Source organism: Protopterus annectens, chromosome 2.part0 (genome assembly GCF_019279795.1).
Source record: "Protopterus annectens isolate FY-2018-M chromosome 2.part0, PAN1.0, whole genome shotgun sequence".
NCBI lineage: Eukaryota > Metazoa > Chordata > Ceratodontiformes > Protopteridae > Protopterus > Protopterus annectens.
In genome coordinates, this window is record NC_056728.1 from 921,847,236 (window position 1) to 921,873,607 (window position 26,372).

Below are 26,372 nucleotides of genomic sequence, written 5' to 3' on the forward strand. Positions count from 1 at the left end.
CGGGCCGCTGTTCATGAGCGCTGGAAAGATCGGCCAGAGAAGGAACCTCTAGCACCCTGGTTGCACAGACTCCCTTTGTCCCAAAAGGGATGTCTTCCGGATGAGTTGCCCCCCTCTGCCCCAGGAGGACTGCTCATCACGAATGTCATGAAAAGATCCTTGGGACTTCTTGAACCACGATTTTCCTCCCCTCTGATTCCTGGAGTAGGATCTCAGGGGGGTGGAAACACGCATGTCCACAGCAGACAAGGTCTTTCCATCCTGCTCACTATGTAATAGTGTTTCTCTTACTTTGGGACTAAAAAGGGAAGATTTGTCAACAGGCGCATTGACAAAGGAAGATTTAAAAGAGTCCGCGAAGTCACACAAACGCATCCAAGCATGCCATCTAATGACTATGTCCGATGCAGCTGCTCAAGCTGCCCCCTCGGTAGTGTGAGAAATCAAGAGCATCGAGGAGTGCGAGATGGATTCCAGGGTAGCTAGCTGAGAGGCAACAGTATCACGCACATCCTCAGGCAGTACACCAGCCAAAGAGGCAGACATTTCTGAGATTAGGTCTCTTTGGAGGCGAGTAAAGTGTGCCAGGTAATTCAGCAACCGAATGGCAAAGGTCGCTGAAGTGTAGGTCCTCTTCCCCAGTCTGTCCATAGCCCAAGACACCCTATTTGGGAGATGAGCAGTGGAACTACCTTTCGCCAGTTCCCTCTTGGTGGCTGCTGCCAGTTGGGTTGGTCTTCCGGAGTGGACAAAATTTTATCTGGCCTCTGGGGGACAGGCTCTATGTTGTACGGGACCTTCAAGGTACGTTGCACAATAAGTCTAATGAGCTCATCCGCAGGTGGGGTCACCCAGGAAGTAAATGGTCGAGCATGGAAAGCCTGTAAGAACACAGATTCCCCCGAATAAGGGTTGGAGGGCTTCCACTCTCTCCTCTCTCCTTGAGGATCTCGAGAATGTCACCAAATGAGACTTCTTCCAGGGGAGACCGTGGGGACACTTCTCCCTTATCGTAATCGGAGTCTTCGGTGATAGATTCCTCAGGGGAATCAAGATGCTTCCTCTTGCAAAGTTTCTTCAGGGCTGGCTCCTCAATGGGGTCTTCTGAGGAGGACTCCAGAGAAAAGGTTCCCCTTCAAAGGAAGGTCTTGCATCTCCCGTGCTCGAGATCCCAGAGTAGTAGGTTGGGACAGCTGCATGTTAGAGGGAGGGTTCTCAATCTGATGCCAGTGGTGCTAACTGCGAGCCTGTTGAAGCAAGCAGCCTCTCCATCACCTGGAAAGCAGGCCCGCCTGAGGAGGGATGAGAGGCCGGAGCTGAGAAGGACGACCTCGAAACTGGGGTCACAACCTGCCCAAAGGAGCCCACCTCCAGGCACCAGGTAAGTAGTGCCAAGAGGACCGGCAGCTGCCGGGAGGGCCATGGCCGTAGATGGTGCCACAAAAATCGGTGACTAACTAGGTGCCATGGTGCTGATAGCCGAATCACTGCTCCAAGAGTGCGCCAGTTCCAACGGAGCTGTTGCACCAAGAGTAAATCGGTGCCGACATGGAAGCCTCCGCTGTCGGCGCAGAGAGACTGCACCGGGATGGCCATCGGTACCAAGGTCTCAGAGATCTGGGAGGAGGTCAGAGGAGGATAGACAGGTGAATATGCCATGAGAGCTTCCATTCCAAGAGGGAGGGAAGACCTAGTCAGGATGGGTAATCCTCTAGCTGCCAAAAGCTGGTCCAAAACCCTCACTACATCTTGTTCCAAAAGACTCCTGGTGGATATGAAGGAAGCTGCCGATGGAGATTCTGGTCTCTCAAGAAATGGACTAAATTGTTGTCCCAAAAATGGGGTCGTAAGAGGGAGAATACCTGGTTCTGGGAAGGTGCTCTATCTTCAGAACCAAAGGTGTCATTATCAGTGGAGCTGTGTAAGACATCGGCACCGTGGCCGGGGATGGTGCCGATGAAGGTACAGTGGTCGGAGCCTGTGTCATAAACACGGTCGGCACTGAGGGGGATGGTGCCAAAGCTGGTACAGTCGTAGGAGTCTGAGTCAGAATTAAGGATGGCACTGAGGGAGAAGACAGGGACCCTGGTGCTGAAGCTGTCTGCGCCAACAGAGCAGGAGAAGCCCGGTGTCAGCTTGGTTCCGAGGAGGATGGGGAATGTCAGAACTGAAAGACTCCGTTTCTCCTTATGCATTTTGACGTCCTTATGCTTAGGAGATGGTGAGACCTCCGTCCCGGAAAGAGCCTCTGCGAAGGGTGATTTCATCATACCCTTTAGAATAAGCTTGCTCTTGTGCTCAGCCAACGTACGGTTGTTGAAGCTAGAACAAATGTCACAAGAAATGTTAATGTGGTCAACGCCCAAACAATAAACACACCGGACGTGACTGTCAGAGTTGGGCATCTTACACCCGCACTTATCACACTGCTTGAAACCAAGCTTGGCCTTATCTGACATTATAACACACTAGTACTACCACACAACAAAACAATATCTACAAAACGAGAGAAAAGACAGCGAGAGAAAGCATTTTTTTTTTTTGCAGTTAGGAAAGGAGTACCAACAATGGTACTAAGAAATACCAAAAGGTAAGAGAAGGGCCTACTACGGTAGGGGAGAGGGAGAAGTACCAATAATGATACGAAAGAACTACCAAAAGTAGTGGGTAGGGTTTAGTCAGGAAATGAAGACAGTAGAAACGAGAAACAACCTTAGACGAGAAAACTGGCTAATAAACACTAAAAACTAGAAATAACACAAAAAAGCTACACTTAGCTGGACAGAAGGCTTGGCACGTCTGACCAGGAACAGGGAAAACGAGATCTGAAGAGATTATGAGAGGGGCATTTTGGGTAGGTCTTAGCTGAAAGTTTTTGGCTGGTGTGAGCTTGGTACCGGCTGTGTCGGTTCTGAAGATGGAACCGAAGTCTTAACAGTAAAGAATGAACGAAGATTTACAACATCAGATGCTTCTTTTGGCAAGACCCGGTCAAGTGAGCTTACTTGCCTACTCAAGAATAGTCCCACAACTTAAAAGAACTACAAAACATCTCCTAACCAGTCATCTTACTGGAGCATTCCAAATTCTTTTTTTAAAGCTTGAGCACCAGTACACTACCAAAATGATACAGAAAGCAGCAAAAGTTCAGTAATTGCACACAATTACAGTGTTAAGACTCCTGATGTGATATGCAGTAGCTTTAAGGAGTGTATTGCCTACCTAGTGTGCCATCCAAGGAGACATTACTAAAAAAAGTCTCATTTTGATGCAGTGTCACAGAAACTTATTAAAGATGCATGGCCCTTAACACAACCTCAGACCTTCCCTGGAAAATAGATCATGGCCTTTCTTTTGACACTCACGTTGCTAAAGTGGTTAGAAAGACCTTCTACATTGCCCACCTGATCATGAAGGGATTCACATCCAGATCTAGTGAGGTCATTGTTCCCCTGTACTCTTCACTTATCAGACCAATGATCGAGTACAATGCCCCATTCGGGATGTATCTCACCCGACATCTGCAGCAATTGGAGAGACCCCAAAAGTTCCTCACCAAAAGGATAAAGGGACTCCAAAATCTGTCATATGCTGCCAGATTGAAGAAACTCCAGCTCTATTCAGTCGCATACCGTCTGCTCAGAGGTGACATGTGCCTGACATACAAGGCCATGTCAAACCCGGAATTAATGGACATGCTCCACCTCAAAAAATCCAAATCCACCAAAACCACTAGAGCAAGTGACTTAAACCTTAGCACGGATATAAATAGGACGTGCTGGAGCGATAGATTTATCACTCAGAGACTCCCTATGCTGTGGAATAAAATCCCGGTCCATGTGAGGCAGAGCACCTCGCTGGCTCTGTTCAAGAGAAATCTTGACCTGTGGATGGGAGATCGTAGGTTTACCCCGGGAATCATCTCTGTGTCACTGCTGGACAGAGGCACAACAAACTAATGGGCACAGTATTTTTTCATATAAGGGGTGGCGTAAGCCACAAAACTTTGGGCTAGGCTTATAAATGCCTTAGGGCAGATAGCCTAGTATAAACCTATGAACCTAAAGCACTAGTGAGACTACCCAGGTCAGCATAAACCAACTAAATAAAGCATCACCAAGTCTTTTTCAACAATTCTCTATACCCTTTACACCTCCCGTTTACAAATGTTAAAACATACTCTGCAAATTCATACTACAATACAACTTGAGTACACCCTGAAGTAATTACTGTAGCCATTTTAGGCACCTGGAAAAAGTAGCCCCTCAGTTTTAAATACTAAAAAAGCCTATCTACAGTATTCAAACAAGCAAAGCTCTGTTAAAAAAAATAAATAAAAATAAGCTATTTCACATACTGCTGGAAGTTCTATTTTTTCTAGACCTTTTTGCTGCTAAATTTGTAGGAGTACAATCATATGCAAGCAATGCAACTACTACATAAAAATGCAACACATTACCTTTGAGTAGTGTTGAACTCTAAGTGCTACTTCTACCAGTTCAATCAGCTTTAAGGCCTCCATCTCTAGTATCAGAAGAGACAAAGCCAAAACAGATGGCTGTAAAAAGAAAAAAATGCTTACCAGATGCATTTTTATTAGCATGTACATACATATATACATAAACAAGTTTCACTTACTTTAGCTTTAGAAAACATTAGACGGCAGCTGCAAGCTTTAAGCTGCGCTTCCAGCTTGTCAAGACTGAGAAAACCAAAAACGTCTTTCCTATTACTGTGGAAAACACAAGATTTAATGAGAAAAAATTAGATGCGTAACGCATGTAAACAGAAGGACATTTCAGCCAGCAACCAACATGGCAACAAATAAATCCATACAATAAATACTGAATTTCTGCAGTATTTTGCTTGCAATTTCCTACTGGACTGCAACACAGACTTCACCCTTGCAGCCCAAATGACCTAGCCAAAGCTTACATACTCAAAGAATCTTTCACAGATCAAAGTCTTCTGATGTATGATCTTGATGTCTACACATTAGACATTTTATTTGAATTTATTTTTCGGGGTAGGGCATGGATCTCCATGGACCTTTTTCAGACTCCGCATGGAAACGGTGTCTGGAGGCTAAGGGAATCTAACCTTGCAGCACTGGGCAACAAGAAAACAGCTCATTAACAAGCTCCTTAATCCTCTAAGCCAACTGCCACTCATTAAAACATGCAGAGTATGTCCAGTACAAAAAAAGGCAGAACCAAATAGCAATCTATCAAATGTGACACTTGTAGTGACCCGTCATCAGAACAGATTAGCTTCACTGGGTTCTGATTCGCATGCAATTATGCAGGATAAGAGCCAAGTATTTTCTTTTGACAAGCACGTAAATTTTAAGGAAGAGGTGAAGCTTTATGTCTGTCTAGATCACAGGCCACACCTGACTGAGGAGGGCAAACCTACTCTTTCATAATGCATTAGAGAATAAGTGTAGGGTCGTAGTTAGTTTCCAGTGCAATTATCCTCACTTGCCAGCATTGGTCCTGCTGTTACATAGGATGGACCTCTCGGTACCAGCTACATATTACATCACACACACACACGTTTTATATATGTTATAAACATGCATGCACACATGCATTATAGGACGTGTACGCACACACGCATTATAGGACGTGTACACACATGCGTGTACACACACACGCATTATAGGACATGTACACACACATTATAGGACGTGCACACACACACACACACACACACACGCGCATTATAGGACGTGCACACACACGCATTATAGGACGTGCACACACACATTATAGGACGTGCACACACACACATTATAGGACGTGCACACACACACACACACACACACACACACACACACATTATAGGACGTACACAAACACACACGCATTATAGGACGTACACACGCATTATATGACGTGCACACGCATTATATGACGTGCACACACACACACACACACACGCATTATATGATGTGCACACACACACACACGCATTATATGACGTGCACACACGCATTATATGACGTGCACACATGCATTATATGACGTGCACACACACACGCATTATATGACGTGCACACACACACGCATTATATGACGTGCACACACACGCATTATATGACGTGCACACACACGCATTATATGACGTGCACACACACGCATATGACGTGCACACACACGCATTATATGACGTGTATACACACATGCACACATTATATGACGTGTACACACACACCAACTTCAGCCAGATAAAACCTCTGTTTTTTTTTTCTTTTTTTTTGTGTTTAAAATGGGGCAAGCCACCCTACATACCCCACCTTTTAACTCCACAAGTTGCATAGCTTCAGATAAAAAAAAGAAGCAGTGACCTTTTGTATTTAATCATGTTAATCTCTTCCTAACAGAAAGGGGTATGCAAGGTGGCTTCCTCCCTGGTTTAAATTCAGCCGAAGTTACAATGGTCATTTCATAAACTTGGAGAAACCCAAGGAAAATAAAACACGCGCACACACACACATATATATATATATATATATATATACACACACACATATATATATATATATATATATATACACACACATACATACATACATACATATACATACATATATATACATACACACGTTCACTACATACACATACATATTTTAGATGTATACACGTGTATATTACACATACGTCACAATATTTACATAAACACTCACTATACAGTTACAATCACCCATCACTCTCCAAGATTAATGCAAGTTCAAAAAGAAAGGATGGGCTTGGTAAGGAGAAGAGATGAACAGTTGGAAAAAGGTAGTGTAGGGCACCCACACAAAGGCCAGGGCACCAATATGACAGAAGGTATTTGGATAGCAAACAAGGACTACAGCAGTTAATGCATCTTACATCTACAATTATTGCAAGCTCCTAATACTATGTTCAACATACTATTCAAAACTGCAGTATTAAGGAGATGACTGCCAGAGCAGTCAAACAGGTGGCTAGCCCGGACTGTGCATCTAGAAAAATCAGACCTCGACCCTGCTCCGTCCTTGAATGCAGCACTTGGAGGCAACACTTAAGTCAACAATACTTTCAAAAAAAGGTGTGGAATGAGAGCAAAAGTAGTCACTGCTGACATTGTACCAACCCTTCTGAAGAATGCTGTGGAGGGGACTGTAGTTATGGTGGGAGCAGAAAAGCACAGTTGTGTACACTTGCCATAAATGTAGATGTTTGAGTGTATTCACTGTTGCAGTCATCACATCTGGGTTATCCTGCCAGGGGTAGCCCTCAGTCAGCCCAAATACCAGAGGCTTAGTATTTCTGCATCAGTTGCTGTTGCTCCAAGACTGACATCAGACTGTCAGTGGTATAAAAACAGGCAGCCGACACCATTACATCAGGTTTTTCTTGCCCAGTCAGGAGTCCCCCAAATAGGGAGCTAGGTTATGGTGGAAGACCACCACCAGTAGAAAGTAAACACCAAAAATTCCCTGTAAGGACAGAGGAACAAAGAGAGAGACAAGAGGGATGGAGGGAGGGAAACCAGGAATGCAACAGTGAATACACTCAAACATCTACATTTATGATAAGTGTACACAACTGTACTATGTTCTACGTGTTTCTCTGTTGCAGTCATCACATTTGGGTTGATTCTCAAAGCTGAAAAAAAAGGGTGGAGGCAGTCAGGAAAACTGGTGGCTGGCTAGGATGCCCTGCAAGACTGCGGTGGCCAAGCCTGCCCTGGATTTGGAGAAGATAGGCAGGTGGTAATGCTTGGTGAAGGTATGAACAGATGTTCATGTTGCAGCCTCCAGGATATCCCTGGTGGGGACCCCTCTGAGAAAAGCTGCAGAGGTGGAGGTTGCCCTGGTGGAATGTGTCCTGACCCCCTTTGGAGCGGTTTCCCATGCTGTTTGTAGCAGAAATGGATGCAGTGTGCTATCCATTTAGAGATAGTTTGTTTGGATATGACCTTGCCCTCTGCCCCTGCTGCGTAGCTGACCAGCAATTGATCAGATTTTCTAAAAGATTTAGTCCTATCCAGATAGAATCTGAGCTGTCTGAGCACATCTAGAGAGTGCAGAATCCTTTCCCCCTTGTTTTGTGGGATAGAAAAAAGGTGGGCAAATGAATGGTTTGGTTGACAGCCACACTGGATACCACTTTAGGCATGAGGATGGGTTAGTCCTGAGCGAGATCCTGTCAGCATGGAAAATGATGAAGGGCTCTAAAGCCATGAGTGCTTGTAGCTCTGATACTCTTCTAGCTGAAGTGATGGCCATCAGCAAGGCTGTCTTCCAAGAGAGAAATTTTAACTCTGCTGAAGATGCAGGTTCAAAGGGGGGGTAGGGTGAGCTTTTCCAACACAAAGTTAAGGTCCCAAGCTGGGGTAGGAGCTCTTCTGGGTGGCCTTAAGTTATTAGCCCCTTTTAGGAACTCTTTCATGAGAGGGTGTGAGAAGAGAGGTGGCTCTGTGCTGTAATAAGCAGAGATGGCAGAGGCATGAATTTTAATGGAAGAGAAGGATAGACCTCTGTGCAGTAGGTCTGTTAGGTAAATCCAGGATGAGAGGTAGGGAGGACTGTGCCGTTCTGGCTCCCTTAGCCTGGAGCCAGGTGCAAAACCTTTTCCACTTGTCAGCATAGGATTTTCTAGTGCTAGAGCATCTGGCCTCACGTATAACATTTAGGACTTGTTTACTTAGGCTGGCAGCTTGAGGAGAGGTCAGGGGATAAAGCCAAGCTGCCATGTTGAGGGTCTGCAACTGTGGGATGCATGAATTTTCCATTCCTCTGGGTCAGGAGTGTTGGGATCTGAGGTAGGTGCAATGGTGCCAGGGGTGACAGGCTGCGCAGCAGTGGGTACCAGTGCTGGTGTGGCCAGTCTGGGGCAGTGGGTACCAGTGCTGGTGTGGCCAGTCTGGGGCAGTGGGTACCAGTGCTGGTGTGGCCAGTCTGGGGCAGTGGGTACCAGTGCTGGTGTGGCCAGTCTGGGGCAATCAGGGCTGCCCTCGGCTTTTCCTCCCTTATTCTGAGCAGCACCCTTGAAATGAGTGGTAGAGGGGGAAATGCATAGACCGAGAGGTTTACCCACAGGAAGGATAGACTATCCACTTTCCAGGCCTTGCTGTGAGGTTCCCTGGTGCAGAATTTGCTGAGCTGATTAAAGTGGGAGGGGTGCCCCATTTCTGGGTTACAAGAGTGAAGGTTCTGTGGTCTGTCTGCCACTTTTGTGGGTGTAGCAGGTTTCTGCTTACGGTGTCAGCCAGATAGCACAATTCCTGCCAGGCTCCCTAAACTAACAGTTGTAGTTGAAGGGATAAGAGTGAGTCCCTCCCTGCTTGTTGATATACCACATCACTGTGGTGTTGTCTGTTTTGATCAGTAGAGGCCCCGGAGAGAGTAAAGGGTCTGAAAGCTGTCAGGGCATGCAGAACAGCTAGCATCTCTTTTTGGTTGATGTGCAGATGTATTTGATTTAGGCTCCAATGGCCCTGAATGCACCTGCCATCCAGGTGTGCACCCCAGGCATAGTCTGATGAGTCTGTGGTGATGGTCTGGGCAGCATGGGGTTGTGAGAAGGGAAGTCCCTTGTTGTGGTTGCATGCTGCTGGCCACCAAAGCAAATCTTACCTTAGACAAGGTATCATTGGTATGATAGTTTCCAGGTCTTGAGAGTGTAGACACCAAAGGCATTTTAGGTACCATTGCAGTTTCCTCATATGCAGTCTGGCATATGGAATGAGTAAAATGCAGGATGCCATGAACCCCAGAGCTTGTAGGATTTTCCTTGCAGATAACTGGGTTCTGGTGGCTAGTTGAGAGAAGTAGCCTGTCAGGTAGGCTTGTTTTTCTGGAGTAAGGAATGCCATCTGAGATGCTGTGTCCAGGCTTGCTCCCAAGAATACAATTTTGTGTGTGGGGACTAGTTTTGATTTCTTTTCGTTGATAGTATACCCCAGGGAGTTCAGTAGGTCCTTTACAAACATCAGGTGCTGTTAACAGCTTTTCCTGACTGTCTGCCTGAAATCAGGCAATCGTCCAAGTAGGGGAAGATTTGAATATTTCTTAGTCTGCAAAAAGCAATGGCTGGAACCAGGTATTTTGTGAACACTCTGGGAGCAGTGGATAAGCCAAAGGGAAGTGCAGAGAACTGAAAGTGCATAGATCCTGCCCTGAAACGTAGATATTTCCTTCAAGATTGCCTGATTGGAATGTGTAGGTAGGCCTATTTTAGGTCTAGGGTGGCCAACCAAGCATCCTTGGAAAGCATATGAAGAAGCTGCTGGAAGAGTCTGGAATAGAAACCTTGGCCTATCTGGTCTGCAGGAACATGCTGTATTGTCCTCATGGAGAGCAGGGAAAGGACTTGCTTTTTGGCATCTGCCCAATGGTTTGGAGGGTGATCTGGGAACCCTTCTGGGTTGGCAGAGTGTGAAAATAAAATTTGTATCCCTGGGACACTACGTTGAGGACCCATCGGTCATTAGTAATAAGAGGCCCAGTTGCTTGCATGGAAGGAGAGTTTTCTTCCTAGGGGTACAAGCAGTTGGGCAGAGGTACGAGGTGGAGGTGTAAAAAGTCACTGAGTTCTTACCATAAGGGGGTGGCTTAGCACTCAGTTTTTGAAGAGGAGAACTTCCACTGCTTAGATCTCTGCATTCCCTGGGGCTGCTGTCTGGGGGAGGGGGGGGTTCTGCTTCCCCTGGGTCTGGGCTGAGCTGGCCTGGAGGGGGCAGGAAAAGGACCAGCGCTTGGAGGGGCAATGCCTACTGAACATCGGAGGCTATACCTGTAAGAAGTCTAACTGCCTGCATAGATTTAACTTTTTCTTCCATCTTTTTTAAGACCTCTTCTGCCTTGGTGCCAAACAAATTGCCTTTGTGCAATGGTGCATCCAATAATTTTAATTCGACATGGTCCTGCAAGGTCTGTTCCTTAAGCCAAGCATGCCTTCTGAGGACAGAACCAGTGACTGCTGCCCGGCAAGATGCTTCTAGGTCATCAAAGCCACACTGTAAGGTGAGCTTATTAACTTGACTTGCAGAATGCATACACTCTTGCAATTCTTTATTTTCTGCACAAGCAGGAAAGGAAGATATTTTTTGTTTGAGGAGTTCCATGGTATGCTGGCTGAAATTTCAGCATGTGGACCTGACAATTTAATGCTCCAATAGCAAAAGTAGCAGATGTGTTTACTTTTTTACCCCATCTGTCTAAAACTCAGGAATCCCTGTCAGAGGGGGTGGGATTCTTAGCTGATGTTGCTTTAATTCCTTTAGGCCCTTGAGAGATGACCTCTAGGTCAGCAGTAGGATTTCTGAAAAGGAATTTGAGAGAGTCGGACTCTGTAGTACCAGTCAGGTTTCCTGGGAGGAGGAGGAAGGGTGTCAGGAGACAAAATGGATTCCATAAAAACATCATCCACAACATCCAGGACAGGAGGAATGGCCAAAGGTCGGTGCTGTGGTAAATCTAAGAATTCCCAGAGTCTCTTTTTTTGACTGTGGATAGTCTTGACATTCCCACTGGAAATGCTCCCTTAAGGTATGAAGGGTTTCACCAAATAAAAATTCCTCAGGTGGAGAGGTAGAAAAAATGGATTCCTCTGCATCAGAATCCTCATAAACAGATAGGGATTGCATGTCTTCATATTCAGAAGCATCAGAGTCATTGGACTCCTGCTCAGATAAAACTACTGGAGACAAGTCTCTCTTTTTTGGAAGGGGTAGGCTGGCTTCCTCCAATAAGCATAATAAAGGACTTTCGCCATTTTAAGCATTTGAGATTGAGGCAAGGAAGCAGGTGCCTGAGCTTGGGTCGTCAGTTTTTTGGGCATAGTTAGTACCCTGGGCCTTAGAAACTCGGTAGTTTTGGAAAGAACTGAAGTCGCAAAAGAAGTCGTCCGTTTGTGTTGAGTATCGGTAGAGCAAAGTACTTCCTTGGAAGCTGGTGCCTGCTCAGCGGCTCCGGACCCATCCAAGGTAGAGACATCCGCAGGATCCTTAGTCGAGAGAGAGTCTCATGGCATACCTGACTGCAAAAGGGTCTCGGTAGCGGCCTGCAAATCCACAGAAGTGGGTATCAGGGGCTGCGAAAGCGCCTCACTGAGGACCAGAGAACTGACACCTAGCTTAATGGAAGCGTCGTTGGCAGTTTTGGACCTGTGCAGTCCGTCTCTGTCTTTATCCTTAAATTTTTTCAGAAGATCGGTAGTCGGATGGCTTACCAAAGTCATATCGGAATTAGAGGACTGAGAGCGAAAATATCTAGCTACAATAAGGGCCCAACGACGCATAGTTCTGGTGTTGAACAAAGCAGAAAAGTGACAGCGAGGGACGTCATGGTCTGGGCCTAAACAGGTGATGCAGTAAGAATGGAAGTCTCGGAGTGGTATTTGCATTCCGCAGGTGAGACAACTGTTAACTTTTTGTGACATCGGTTAGAGCAAGAAAAAAGGATCCCCAACGGGGTACTTAGCTTTAGAAGACTTCAACTTCAATTTGGAAACAAAAACTCCGGTAGCGGCCATCTGGCACTCGTGAGAACTGCTTCGGCTTCGGGCTCCTCGGCAAGAAAGACTGATGTAATGGCATCGGCTGCCTGTTTTTATACCACTGATGACCTGACGTCAGTCCTGGACAGCAACAGACAAAGAAATACTAATCCTCTGGTATTCGGGCCGACTGAGGGCTATCCCTGGCAGGATAACCCAAATGTGATGACTGCAACAGTAAAACAAGAAAAACATCCAACACTTCTGTCTCCCTCACATGCTTTTCGCCACCACCATAGCACCTCCATGGCTTTCCTTAACTTCATTTAATACAGTCAACACAGACACAGACAGAAGGCAACCTAGTATCAGCCCTCTTTCTTGATCTGTCTGAAGCTTTTGACATGTCTCCTACAGTATAGTTAACTGGGACTGAATGCATTTTTCAATTATCTTGGATAGAAGATAGAGAATAGTGATAATGAGTGAGCACAGTAGATGACCATCTTTATGAATGGGGAAAATGAAGCATTTTTCCATTAGAGGAGTACATAGGATTTACTGATACAGCAGTTAATCAATATAGACACAGGGTAAGCTATTGCCGCTGCTTCAAATTTTAGATATTCACCTGGTAGATTGCAGAAGGAAACTAGGGAGGTGGGTTTTGGTTTGGGCAGAAGTTTTTTTTAAATGGTAGAGGTAGGGGTGGATTGGATGGATAGGGAGTGTGGGGATTTTAGGGGTTGGAATTTGTAGCTGGTATAGTTTTGGTTGTTGCTATTGAGTTAGGATGAAACTGAACTAAAAGTTGGAGTGAATGCATTGGCAATGTTGTGGAGCTGTTCGACTTGATCGTTGGTGAGGGTTGTGTTGAGTGGCCAGGGTTTAGGAGCTAATTTATGGAGGACTAGAGTAACTTGGGGTTATCATTATGATTACTTCGGAGATTCGTGTAGTAGTGTTTTTGTCAGACGTATTTGATATTTGAGACTTCCAGGATGGCTGCAGACTGTATAACAGCTTGATTTCAAGCTCTCCAGGTGTGAAAAACTCACAATGAACTAATTTCTGGGGGGTAAATTTCAGCAAATGAGAAATTTGGAGAACCTGAAAGAAAATAAAGCACAAACAGTGAGGAAAAAAAAAACTCAACGGGAAGAATTCTGCAGCCATTCAGCAAAAAGCAGTATAAGCTCCAGCTTTAGTGCAAGACATGACTTCCAGTAACCTAGAGGAAAAAAATAAGTCAAATGTACTAGAGTTGATTATAAAAAATGAAATACAGATGAAGTACATCAACTCAAATCACAAAAGGCTGGATAAAATGGAAGAAGCGTTAGACAGACATTCAGATGAGATGATAGAAATGTAAAAAAATCAGGGGTCAAAATGAAGAAAAGGATGGCTAAATACGAGACTGCTCAAGAGGAAATTTTTAAAAAAATAATAGAATTAGGTGGACAAAGCATGCAGGGAAAACCCGAGATTTTCTGTGTACCAAAGAAGCTGGAAGGAACAAACTATATTAATTTTATGAAAGCATAAATAAGCAACTGGACTGGTATTCCACAGCAAAAGTTGTTCACTGAAACGGCACATTGTGCCTATGTTCTTACCTGGCCATGAGAATGCAATCTAGACCTTTAATAGAAAAGATGCAATCCTACTAGCAGAAAAAGGGGATTCTGACAAAACTAATGGCAGAAGGACAAAGTACTAATAGTAGGACACCAGTGAGTGTATTTGGAAAAGGATTACTCACTGTACAACAGGCAGAAGAGGACTAAATTTATTCCACTAATCAGGGAATGTCGAGAAGCAGGCATGAGATTCAAACTGCTGCATCCACCAGTCTTTAGAATATTCTTTCCTGGAGGGACAAAATCATTTTTTTATGTAGAACATACTAAGGAGGAAATACAGAAGTTTATCCAAAAAAGCGAGCTGTGAAACAGAAGATTCTGCTTCTTGTTCTTCTGGAAATAAAGACTATAGACAGATTGTGCCAGTGAAACCTTTCTAGTGTTTCAACAAAAAATGCTTTGAGTGACAGAAAAAAGCAAGAGTTGACTAGAAGAACCAAGAGTATGTTGGAAAAGAAGCAGACACTGGATTTGGAAGATTGAGATAAACAGGAATAAAACCAGTGACTCAGAAATTGCCAAATGTGAGATTATAAAGCATTAAATATATTTGTCAAACATGACAGAACAAGAAAACCTGAAAATATTGGACTTTTCTGACTTTGTTAAACTTGTAGGAGACTCTAAAGCATATGCCCTATTTTATGTCATTAATGTCTGGAGGAAAACTTCTGCGGTGGTGTAGCGGTAGCGTTATTGCCTCACAGCAAGAGGATCCCCCATTCGATTCTTGGCTTGGGTTGGGAGTGCCTTCTGTATGTCCTCCCCGCGGTCGAGTGGGCATTCGAAAGACATGCGTTGAATAGGCGTGCCTTCGCTGAAGGTTGGATGTCGGGCTGGCAACTCGACACCATAAAAACCAACTGCCAAACATTTGCGGACCGGAGTTCCGCTGTGGCGACCCCTAACCGGGAAAAGCCGAAAGACAAACAATAACAACAACAACAACGTCTGGAGGAACACTTAGGAGAGGGGAAGAGGAAGGAAAGAGTTAACTGTAAGAAAAAAAAAGTTATGTACTCACCGTAACGTTCCATCTGTGTTGTCCCATTTTCATTCTTCAAACCTCCAATCCGACTCTGCCATTACTAAAGCTTGTGGTAACCAAAGGTTCTCAAGCTTCTCCCTTACCAATAATGCACCAACCAATAATACACCTCATATCTTGTTGCTGATTTACATAAAATAATACATCAGTCAATGTGCATGCATATAGACACACAAATCCATATAAATCCTACAGAAAGTAGTATGTCAGTAGGTCAGCAAAGGACAGTGGTGTCCTTATAATATTGCATTCTTCCAGAAGTCTGTTGTGCAAAGGGTTGGGGGGGGTTGGAGGGAATTAAGTTAAGGAAGAATTAAAATGGACAACACAGATGGAACGTTACGGCGAGTACATAACTTCATCTGATGTTGTCAATTTTTATTCTATTCTCAACTGCTGGGACAGAGTCCCCAACTACCTAAAATCTCAGATGAACTTGAAGGAAAGATATTCCTGTGCACAGTTGAGCCAAAGACTGCTCTACTCCTTGAGACCAGATGCAATTTTCATTGAGTGATAAATGTATGAAGGTTGGCCCAGGTTGAAGCCACACATATGTCATCCATAGAAGCCCTGGATAGAAACACTGAAGAAGTTGCCATGAACCTAGCTGAATGGGCTCTTATCTCACAAAAAGTGGCAAACAAGATCTGAGGTATGTTAGGGGTTCGTGCATTAGGGGTAAGAGAGAAGCTTGATAGTAACGGCCAAGTCGGATCAGAGGTTCAGATCAGAGCTCAACATTGAGGACAGAATGAAAATTGACATCAGATCAAATTTTTGCTCCTAACAATATCTGGATAGTGCATGATTTATACATGCTATACAGGAAGGTTTTCTCAGTTATTTTCAAGTGTAATGGGGATACTAAAGTAAAGAGGTGACCCTGTTTTTCCCTGCTTTTCTCTTTCTCCTTGTTCAATTTTAAGAAGTGTAAGCATTGCAATGTAAAAAAAAAAAAAAAAAAAGGAAAGTCTGTTTAAAAGAATATGATACAAGAAAAAAATGATGTACTTTTTCTCATTCTTGCATAGGGGAATGACTGCATTAAGGCTCCTGATTAAGAAAAAGCAAATGAATGAAAATAAACGTTGAAAACAATAAAGCTCTCCTCTAGCAAATAAATACTTGTAGAGCAACCCTGCATCCAGTTCTCACATCTCCATGGAGACTATCTAATAAACAGCAATAAAAACAGAATATTTCTTCCTTTCAAGGTCTAGGAGATAATGTTTTCTGAAAACATTCAAGTCTTTTCTCATTCTGGGAGAGCAATAAAGATCATACAAAACCAAACATCACTTAGAAGATTAGGTTGTACCATGCATCTTAGAATGGATAACCTTACTTTAAGTTAACCCAAGTTTGCGTGCGGCTGTCAGTTTGGGACAACTGTTCCTATAAGGAAGATGATACTTCCAATATAGATATACACAATTTCTTGTGTTAATAGGTTTTTCGTGTGTACTGGGGTATATTTGTTTTTGCTTGAGAGCTTCCAATAAAATGTTTTGTAAGGTGTGACATAGGCTCAAATGGATAGGATGAGAAACAACTGTATAAAAGGTCAACCTGCCAAGCATTAGTGTGTGCATATAACACAAACTGGAACTAAATAGTTAACAAATAAAAGGTGGGGAACAACTTTTTAACAATGACTCTTTCGATATTATCTTTAAATGTTAATGGTCTCACAGATATATATATATATATATATATATATATATATATAAAATAAAAAAAGAGTAGTGAACTATATTAAAAATGTAGAGTGTAAACAGCTATGTTACAGGAAACACATTTGGAAAGAAATGAATGCGAGAATTTAATAAAAGAAAGGTTTTCAGGATGGTTATTCAGTGGAATACCCGGGACAAAGGAAAAGAGGCGTACTTGTATTAACTGCAAGAGGAGCTCCAACAGACCATAATGGCAGACATGTAGTACTAAGGGGCTACTGGCAAGGGAGAAGGATTACACCGGCATTCATTTATATTCCACCTTGTCGCTTGTCTTGGTTTACTATTGAAGATAAAACAGGCGGGGTAGTTCATTTAGATACTTTATTACTTATTAAATTACACTAAAATGAAAATTATTATTAAAACTGCTATAACTGAGCTTAAGAAAATTCTGGAAGAAATAATAAGTTTTCAGCAGGGAATATTACCTGTAGGTGGGACTGAATTTGACCTACAGCAAGGAAGATGGCTGGGGGACCCAGAAGGGAAAATATAACAAAGGAGAGTAGATTTTTGAAGAAACTTATAAACATATTTGGCATTGAAGACAAAGTCAGTAATACGAGTTCTGAGTGAATTTGCATATTAATCCCAAAGATACAAAAACTGGGCTAGGCTACAGGAATGTGTGCATTTAATTGAAAGTTCTGACATGTAGCCAATAAGTATTTAAGATTAACAGCCAAATAATACCCAAAATAAAAATGCAGGGTAATGAAATAAAAATAAGACACTGGCACTTTCCCACCTGTTGAAAAGAGAAATTTAAGGAATGAGTAGTGGAAATTATTTGGGAGTCATTAGTGAAGACAGAAATGTCTTCTGAAAATGTAGCCAAGGAGTGGGATAAAATTAAACTGGAGTTTAAAAACAGGATGGAAATGAAAGAGGGAGAGGCAGGGATAAGAAGCAACAAGAATTATTTAGAGTGACTGATAAATGTTAAGGTAAAGCAGAATAGGGGGAAATCTCACAGAATAAGAAGAGCAACTGCTGAGTGCTAAGCAGAAAATAAAGGATGACCTTGATAACATGCATGAGTTTAGAAAGAGTGCCGTTAAACAACAGTTAGATAATGCCAGGTATTCTTGTGAAGGTTTGGAAGCAAGGAGGGAAAAAAAACTGAAAATACTGTTAAATACTTCCAGATTTTTAAGAGGAGGAGAAGCACCAACTTTCTGAAAGAAACAGTGGAGACTGGGATTTTGGACGCAGATCCTTAAGGAGGAGATGGACAACCATGCGGAATATTATATTTATAACGTACCAGTAAGTATTCTAAGAACTAAGCCAACACAGGAATGGAGAGAGGAGATTCTGCCAATAGGGGTGACTGCAATTAGGGATACAGACAATAAGAGGGGGCTGGAATTTATTGCAGAAAACTGGTAAAAGAACCAAAGTATTGGGAGCCAATAATTAGCGAGGGAAAGGTAATAGAATGGGAACATGCCAAAAATGTATTTGGACTGCAGGATAGAAACTGCCTCCTCTATCAAGGATTGATATCAGACTACAGGAAAAAAAGAAATAAATCGGGGGGTCCTGAGTGAAAGACCAGCACTGGTAGAGTTTGTAGTAAATTAACAGAAGATACTGTTAAAAAGGAATAATTAGTAAAGCATACAAAATACTGCATCATAACTGTAAAAATCAGAGGTTAGAAAGGATTGGGAAGAGAGACTGGATAAGCAATTCACAAAACAACAAAAACAAACAAAAAAAAAAAACAACGTGGGGGGGGGTATTTATTTCTCCCAAATATGCAACAAAGTCTAGAAGATTTAGGATCTTTGCTTGGGAAATGTTTACACAGGTATTTTTATACCCAAAGTAGACTGCAAATTTTCTTCCCTCAGGTAGACAGCAAATGTTGGAGGTATGATGGGAAAAAGAGGAAAAGTACAGTTTTGTACCTACCATAAATGTAGATGTTCGAGGATTCCATTGCTGCAGTCCTGACAATTGGGTATAGTCCGCGTCCCAGTCGGCCCGAATACCAGAGTATAAGGCTGACGTCGGTCATGGCGCCTTAGACTGACGTCAGTACGTCAGGGTACTAATGCGCATGACCGACGTCATTTCCTCAGTCTTTTCTTGCCCCAGATGTCAGAAGACCCAAAAGACAAGTCCCAAAAACAACCTGCACCAAAAAACATGTACAATATATACAACAACATATACAAAAAATATAAGCATGTCAACTCACCTACACAACCACCCCTAAACACAGAGGGAAGGAGGGAGGTAAATTGGACTGCAGCAATGGAATCCTCGAACATCTACATTTATGGTAGGTACAAAACTGTACTATGTTCTTCGCCTTCCATTGCTGCAGTCCTGACAATTGGGTAGAATCCCAAAGCAGAGGAAAGGGAGGCTGGCAAATTATAAGGAAGTAGGAGCTGATAACATGCCTTGCAAAACAGCAGTGGCAAAACCAGCCCTAGACTTAGAGTAGATAGGAAGATGATAATGCTTAGAGAAAGTATGCACTGAACTCCAAGTAGCTGCTTCCAAAATATCCTTAGTTGCCACCCCCTTAGAAATGCTGTAGAAGTGGCAGTAGCCCTAGTGGAATGAGGCCTAATCCCAGCTGGAATCTCCTTGCCATGATGGGAATAACAAAATGCAATGCAAAAGCCAATCCACCGGAAATAGTTTGTTTTGACACAGGCTTGCCCTGTGAACTCAAGGCAAAAGAAACAAACAACTGCTGAGACTGCCTAAAATCCTTAGTCCTGCTTAAATAATATCTCAATTGCCTGTGTACATCTAAAGTGTGCAAAATCTTTTCCCCTTTATTTTGGGGATCTGCATAAAAAGTAGGCAAATGAATAGTTTGGTTTAAAGCCACACTAGAAACCACCTTAGGCATAAAGGAAGGATTAGTACGTAATGATACCCTATCCTTATGGAAAATCAAAAAAGGCTCTACTGCCATAAGGGCCTGCAACTCAGACACCCTTCTTGCAGAAGTAATGGCCAACAGAAAAGCAGTCTTCCATGACAAGTATTTCAACTCAGCAGTAGCCGCAGGCTCAAAAGGTTGTAGAGTAAGTTTTTCCAACACAAAATTGAGATCCCAAGCAGGAGTAGGAGCTCTACACGGGGGTCTTATATTCTTTGCCCCTCTAAGAAACTGCTTGAACAAAGGATGCGAAAACAAAGGTGGGTCACAATCATAATGAGCTGAAATCGCTGCAGCATGAATCTTAATGGAAGAGAAGGACAAACCTTTGTCCAATAACTCAGTAAGATATTGAAGAGCCACACTCAAATTAGGCTCAGAAATCTCCAAATTCTTTGCTGTACTCCAAAATAAAAATCTCTTCCATTTGTCTCATTACACCTTCCTTGTACTAGGTCTTCTAGCTTCCATAATCACATTTAAAACTTGCTGAGGAAGTTGAGACCTGCTGTGCTTCAAGAGAATATGCCAGGCTGTTAGATGAAGAGAGTGAAGCTTGACATTGAGCAGACGACCATCCTTCTGAGATAACAGATGAGGAATCAGAGGTAAAGGCCATGGAGGCTTCCTTACCAGACTCCGTAGTAGTGGATACCAGTGTTGCCGAGGCCAATCTGGAGCTATCAAAATCATCCTTGGCCTGTCTTGTCTGGCCTTTAATAATACCTTTGGAAGAAGAGGCAGAGGTGGAAAGGCATAGACATGAAGGTTTTTCCAACTGAAAGATAGAGCATCCACTTTCCAAGCTGTGTGATGAAACCCCTTTGTGCAATACTTTGGCAGCTGGTGGTTTAGTGGAGAAGCGAACAGATCTATGTCTGGAGTTCCCCATGACACTGTCAATTTCTGAAATACATGAAGATCCAGTTTCCACTCGTGGGGATCCATGATTTGTCTGCTTAACACATCTGCTAGGGAGTTCTGTGCTCCTGGCAGAAACCTTGCCTGAAGAGTTAGTTGCAGGCTTAACGCAGTCTCCCATAAAATCATTGCTTGCCTGCATAGAGGATAAGAATGTGTTCCCCCTTGCTTGTTGATGTACCACATGACAGTTGTGTTGTCTGTTAGAATCAACACCTGCCCTGGAAGAAGTAACTCCTTGAAAGCTATCAATGCAAACTGGACTGCTAACATCTCCTTCATGTTGATATGTAGATGCTGTAGTCTGGCAGGCCACTTGTCTTGTATCCACTTTCCATTTAGATGAGCTCCCCAAAGCAGTGTCCGAGGCATCTGTCGTTAAAACCTGACTCGCCTCTGGCCGGGTCACAGAGAGTCCCTTGTTTAGGTGACATTCCTGAGCCCACCACAAGAATTCCTTTTGAAGGCAAGGTATTATTTGAATGACAGTGTCCAAATCCTGGCAGTGCTGTGTCCATACATTTTTGAGATACCATTGCAGCTTCCTCATATGCAGTTTGGCATTGGGAAGCACCAGAATACAAGATGCCATGAACCCTAATGCTTGAAGGACTGTCCTTGCAGTCAGCACGGACTGATGAGATAGTTGATGGAAGTAAAGTGACAGACTCTTTTGTTTGTCCGGGGTTAAAAAGGCCATCTGAGCTGCTGTATTCAGTCTCACACCCAGAAAGCACATGTCTTGAGAGGGTACTAGACTGGACTTTATTTAGTTCACAGAATACCCCAGGCATCTTAGCACTGCTATGACATATTCCAGATGCTGTAGAAGGTCTTCCTTGTCTTGAGCCAGAATCAGGCAGTCGTCCAAGTAAGGATAGATTTGAATGCCTTGAAGCCTGAAGTAAGCTATCACTGGAGCCAGAACCTTTGTGAATACTCTGGGCAGTAGATAAGCCAAAGGGCAATGCAGAGAACTGATAATGAAAATCTCCAGTTGAAACCGCAGATACTTTCTGCAACCTAGCCTTATAGGCACATGAAGGTAAGCTTCCTTGAGATCCAAAGTTACCATCCAGTGATCTTTGCCCAGCAGAGGTAACAGTTGTTGTAACGTCAACATCTTGAACTTGGGAATGTCCAGATAAGTGTTGAGGAGAGATAAATCCAAAATTGGTCTCCACGTGTTCCCTTCTTTGGTACTAGGAACAGGCGAGAATAAAATCCAAGCCCCTTTCTGATACAGGGACTGGCTGAATGGCCCCTATCTGGAGTAACTGAGAAATTTGCTTGTGAGCCTCTTTTCTTTGTGGAGGAGGAACATCTGGCATGCCTTTGAAAGGGGCAGTGTGTGGAAATAAAATCTGTAACCGTGATGAATGATATCCAGCACCCATCTGTCTTGAGTGACTAAATCCCAATTTTTCTTTGAAAAGAGACAGTCTTCCTCCCAAAGGAGCTGCCAGGCGAGAATCCACTGGCAGCTGAAAAGGCAGGTCATTGGGTCTGCTTACGAAAGGACTGACCCTGCCCTCACCAGAAGTCTGAGCAGGTGAACTGTCTGATCTAGGCCTAAGCGCACCTTGAGCCCTGCCCCTACCACGTCTAGACCTACCCCTAGACTGGGAACCATAAGCAGGATATGTCCACCCCTTAGCAGGCCAATTTCTACTAAACTTGGAGGCTGCACCTGCAAAAATCTTTAACAGTCTGCATAGACTTAGCTTTGTCCTCCATTTTCTTTAAAACTGCTTCCACAGGCGGTCCAAACAACACATCAGACTGTAAAGGAGCATCCAAAATCCTGGTCTTAACATGCTCAGCTAAATTCTGATCCTTCAACCAGGCATGTCTGCGAAGAACAGAACTAGTAGCAGCCACCCTCGAGGAGGCCTGAACAGCATCAAAACCACACTGCAAAGAATGCTTACCCACTTGTTCAGACACATGAACCAAATCCAGCAATTCTTTACACTCAATACCTTCCGCCAAAGCATCCACCTTAGATTTCAATTGTGAAAGGAGATAATTTTGATATTTTAGCATATGAAACTGACAATTCAACGCCTCATGGCTAGAGTGGAGGAAGTATACTTTCTTACCCCACCTATCCAAAGCCCTTGCCTCTTTATCAGAGGGTACAGGATTTTTAACCACAGAAGCTTTAACACCTTTAGGCCCCTGAGAAACAGTTTCTGGGTCCGCCCTAGGACTCTTAAACAAATACTTATGAGCTTCGGGCACCCTATAATACCTATCAGGCTTAACAGGAGCAGGAGGCAAGGAGTCAGGATTCAGGAAGCCTCTGCAAAACATCCTCCACCACATTCAACACAGGAGGAATAGCTAAGGGCCTATGCTGGGGTAAAACAAGAATTCCTAAGCCTTTTCCTGGAATCAGAGTAATCCTGGCCTTCCCATTTAAAGTGCTCCCTCATGGAGTGAAGAGTCTCTGAAAATGAAAAATCTTCAGGAGGAGAAGCTGTAGGAGTGGAATCATCCACATCAGAATCAGAATAAGTAGGAAACTCTTGCAAGTCTTCCACAGAAGACTCTGAAGCCTGTGAACACTGTTCAAAACTATCAAACTCCTGTTCCACCCTAGGCCTCTTATCAGGCGGGGCATAGAGCCTCTAATCAGAGTAATCAAATCTTCTGCCATTTTAAGCATATGTTTCTTAGGCACAGAGCCGAAATGCTAGGAGAAGCCCCACAGAAGCTGAACTTGGCCTACCTCTAAAAGAAGCTTTGGCAACAGAAGGAGAGGCCCTAACTACCTTGGGAAGAGAGGGAAGAACAGTTACCTGAGAAGCCCCTCAGCCTGGCCTACCTCCTGAGAGGGCACATCCTGTAACAATAAAGTATCTGCCTGAGACTCCATAGAGACTCCTGGCAAAACCTCTGGCTCCCCTGAGCCTTCTAAAGAACCGGCGTCTGGGACTGCGGTTCCTCACCCTAGGCTTCACTGTTTTGTCCTTGCGCTTCTTGGATGAAGCGGCGCGGAGCATCCGGCGGCATATTATAATTGCAACGCTTCCCAAACACTAACCTAGCACAATCTAGCCTCCTCTTAATAGTGCGCTTGTTAAATCTAGCACAAGAGCGGCAACCAACAACGTCGTGCTCAGGCCCTAAACAAGGTATACACAATGTATGATAATCCTATGCGGTATCTGCTTCCCACAAGAAATACAGTTATTCACTTTTTCTGACATCCGGTTAAATACTGAGGCAAGAAAAAAACCAAAATGTTCCCCAACGGGGTTACTTAGCCAACTCTGTTTCGGTCTGAAACTCCGGTTTGAGAAAATCTCAGAACGCCAACCTGCACCGCAAAATTGCTTCTGCATCGGACCATGCGGCAAAAAGACTGAGGAAATGGCGTCGGTCATGCGCATTAGTACCCTGGCGTACTGGCGCCAGTCTAAAGCGCCATGACCGACGTCAGCCTTATACTCTGGTATTCGGGCCGACTGGGACGCGGACTATACCCAATTGTCAGGACTGCAGCAATGGAAGACGAAGAACATCTGGGAACATATTTTCTTGGAGTTTAATGATTTGGCAGACTTTAAAGATTCCCTGCAGACTGCTCGGTCACAGATGCTGGGTGTGCAAAAATTTTTGAGCCTATTGCCTAGACATAGTAAGGCCTTGCAGAATGCAATTATGGGCGGCTGTCAAAAATGCAATTACTAGAAAATGGAAATCAAAGTCTAAACCAACTTTACTACAAGTAGTGAATATAGTAAGAGAGAGAGAGAACAACTGGGATCTTTAGACAAGGGTAGGGGGTAGGAGCAACTTACATAGGAAAAATGGGAATTGTGGGGACAATACATGCAGAGGAGGAACAAGGTTTAAAAGAAGGCAGGATTTGAATGAGCTATGTAATGTCTGACTGACTAGATTAAGTGATGTACAATATTTGCAACTAAAATTATGTCAATATGGTTTGTTATCATCTACATACATGAATGACTGCCTATGTCATATGTGACAAGTAGTTTCTTGTTAAAATATTTCATTTGATGTTTACTTCAGAGTTCAAAATTTTGATGGCTAACTTGAGTTTTACTTGGTGCCCAGGTTTTCCTGCCAGCATCTTTAAATTTCATAAGATGTTTGGTACTTCGTCAGTCAAGAGGCAGGATTTGACTTAACTTTTTTTTTTTTAATGAGTGGGGCTAGTTTGTTCAGTATACTTAAGAACGAGCTATTAAAGTGAGATACATCATCATCAAGAGTTAAATATTTTAGCATCGTCCAGTTGTACTGACTGAAGGAGACAAAGGTGTTCCTTTCAAAATCTGAGAGGCTGATGATGTTGGAGTTTTTTTTGCTTTCTTAAAACAAATACAGGCTGATGGTCACTTAGAGTCAGGGAGAGTTCCTGATGTATAGATTCTACTTGAGGAAGAGGAGAGTGTATCTAGCTGATTGTGGTCTCTTTGTTGTTTTTATTATTATTATAATGTGTGGGAGAGGTGCTCAGCTGAGCAAGTCTGAACAAATTTATGTTTTGAGATGACTTGATAGAAGAGAGTGAGAGCCAGTAAATATTAAAACCCCCTAGTACAAGCTTTTCTTGAACGCTAGAGGTGAGCCAGCAGAGAATGCCTTCTAGTGGTATTACTGTTGCCAGAAAGGATATAAATTCTCCTATTGTGTACAAAGACTGGTAATGGTTTAGTTTAAGAGTTGTGACCAGGATTTCCGATATGTCGAATTGAGGGAGTAGTTACAGGTGGTAGTCCTCCAGCTCTTATGTTTTCTGACAGCTCTATTGATGTTATATAGTCTGGAGGGAGTATCTCATTATTATTGGTTTCATTTTTAAGCCAGGTCTCAGTTAGCACCACAATGTCAGGTGAGTGTTCAACAAGCCACGCATAAAATACAGGTATTTTGTTATATATTTACTTATTTCCAGTTTGTTGACCGGGAAAGTCCACTGGGCCCAGTGTGCCCATTTAAAGTGGAGGCCCAGAGAGAAAAGCTCCAACAAGCAAAATGCAGTAAAGATTTAAGATACAAGTAAAAAGTGAAAAAAGAACAAAACGAATGAAGGCAGGGTACGGAGTAGTGCAGAAAACAAAAGCCAAATAAGTAAAAAAATACTGCACTAAGCCTGCAGGCTAGAAACGTACTGTAAACTGATTATTCAATAAAACAACAAAGATAAGCACAAAGTAAGCACTTTCACGACATCCAATCGCTTCATCAGACACCATTCAAAGACAGTGCTCATCCTAAATAATCCTCTACAAAGTCAGCTGGCAATCACATCAATTAAAGTGAACAAAGTATTTAAAAAAGTATGCATATACAGTATATAACATATTATATAAAACACATACTCAAAAGCATTTGCATACATTTTAAAAACATTTTAAGAACTGTGTAAAAACTATATAAAAACTACGTAAAAATCCTTCTTTATAAAAACATTCTTTATTTATGCCTAAGAGGGCATGACTTCAGAAAAGGTTTTAATGAAGAAGTAGTAGTAGTAGTAGTATGGTTTACACCTATCAGTCCTATGTAATCAAGCTTCTTTATCAAAACATTCTTTATTGTTATGTTTGTGCAAAAAGGTTATGACCATAATCAGGTTGTCTTTTCCCCCTC

At 43.2% G+C, this 26,372-nt stretch overlaps 1 protein-coding gene across 1 annotated transcript in view; it reads right to left on the reverse strand.

The window, feature by feature from the left end:
* The window catches only part of CCNG2 (cyclin G2), a 542,514-nt gene that overhangs the window by 353,264 nt on the left and 162,878 nt on the right, over positions 1-26,372 (reverse strand). Inside the window, exons 5-6 of the mRNA XM_044061167.1 lie at positions 4,639-4,732; positions 4,460-4,558 (exon numbers count right to left, since the gene is read on the reverse strand). Of these exons, the coding sequence (XP_043917102.1) occupies positions 4,460-4,558; positions 4,639-4,732 (193 nt within the window). The remainder of the gene's footprint in view (positions 1-4,459; positions 4,559-4,638; positions 4,733-26,372) is intronic.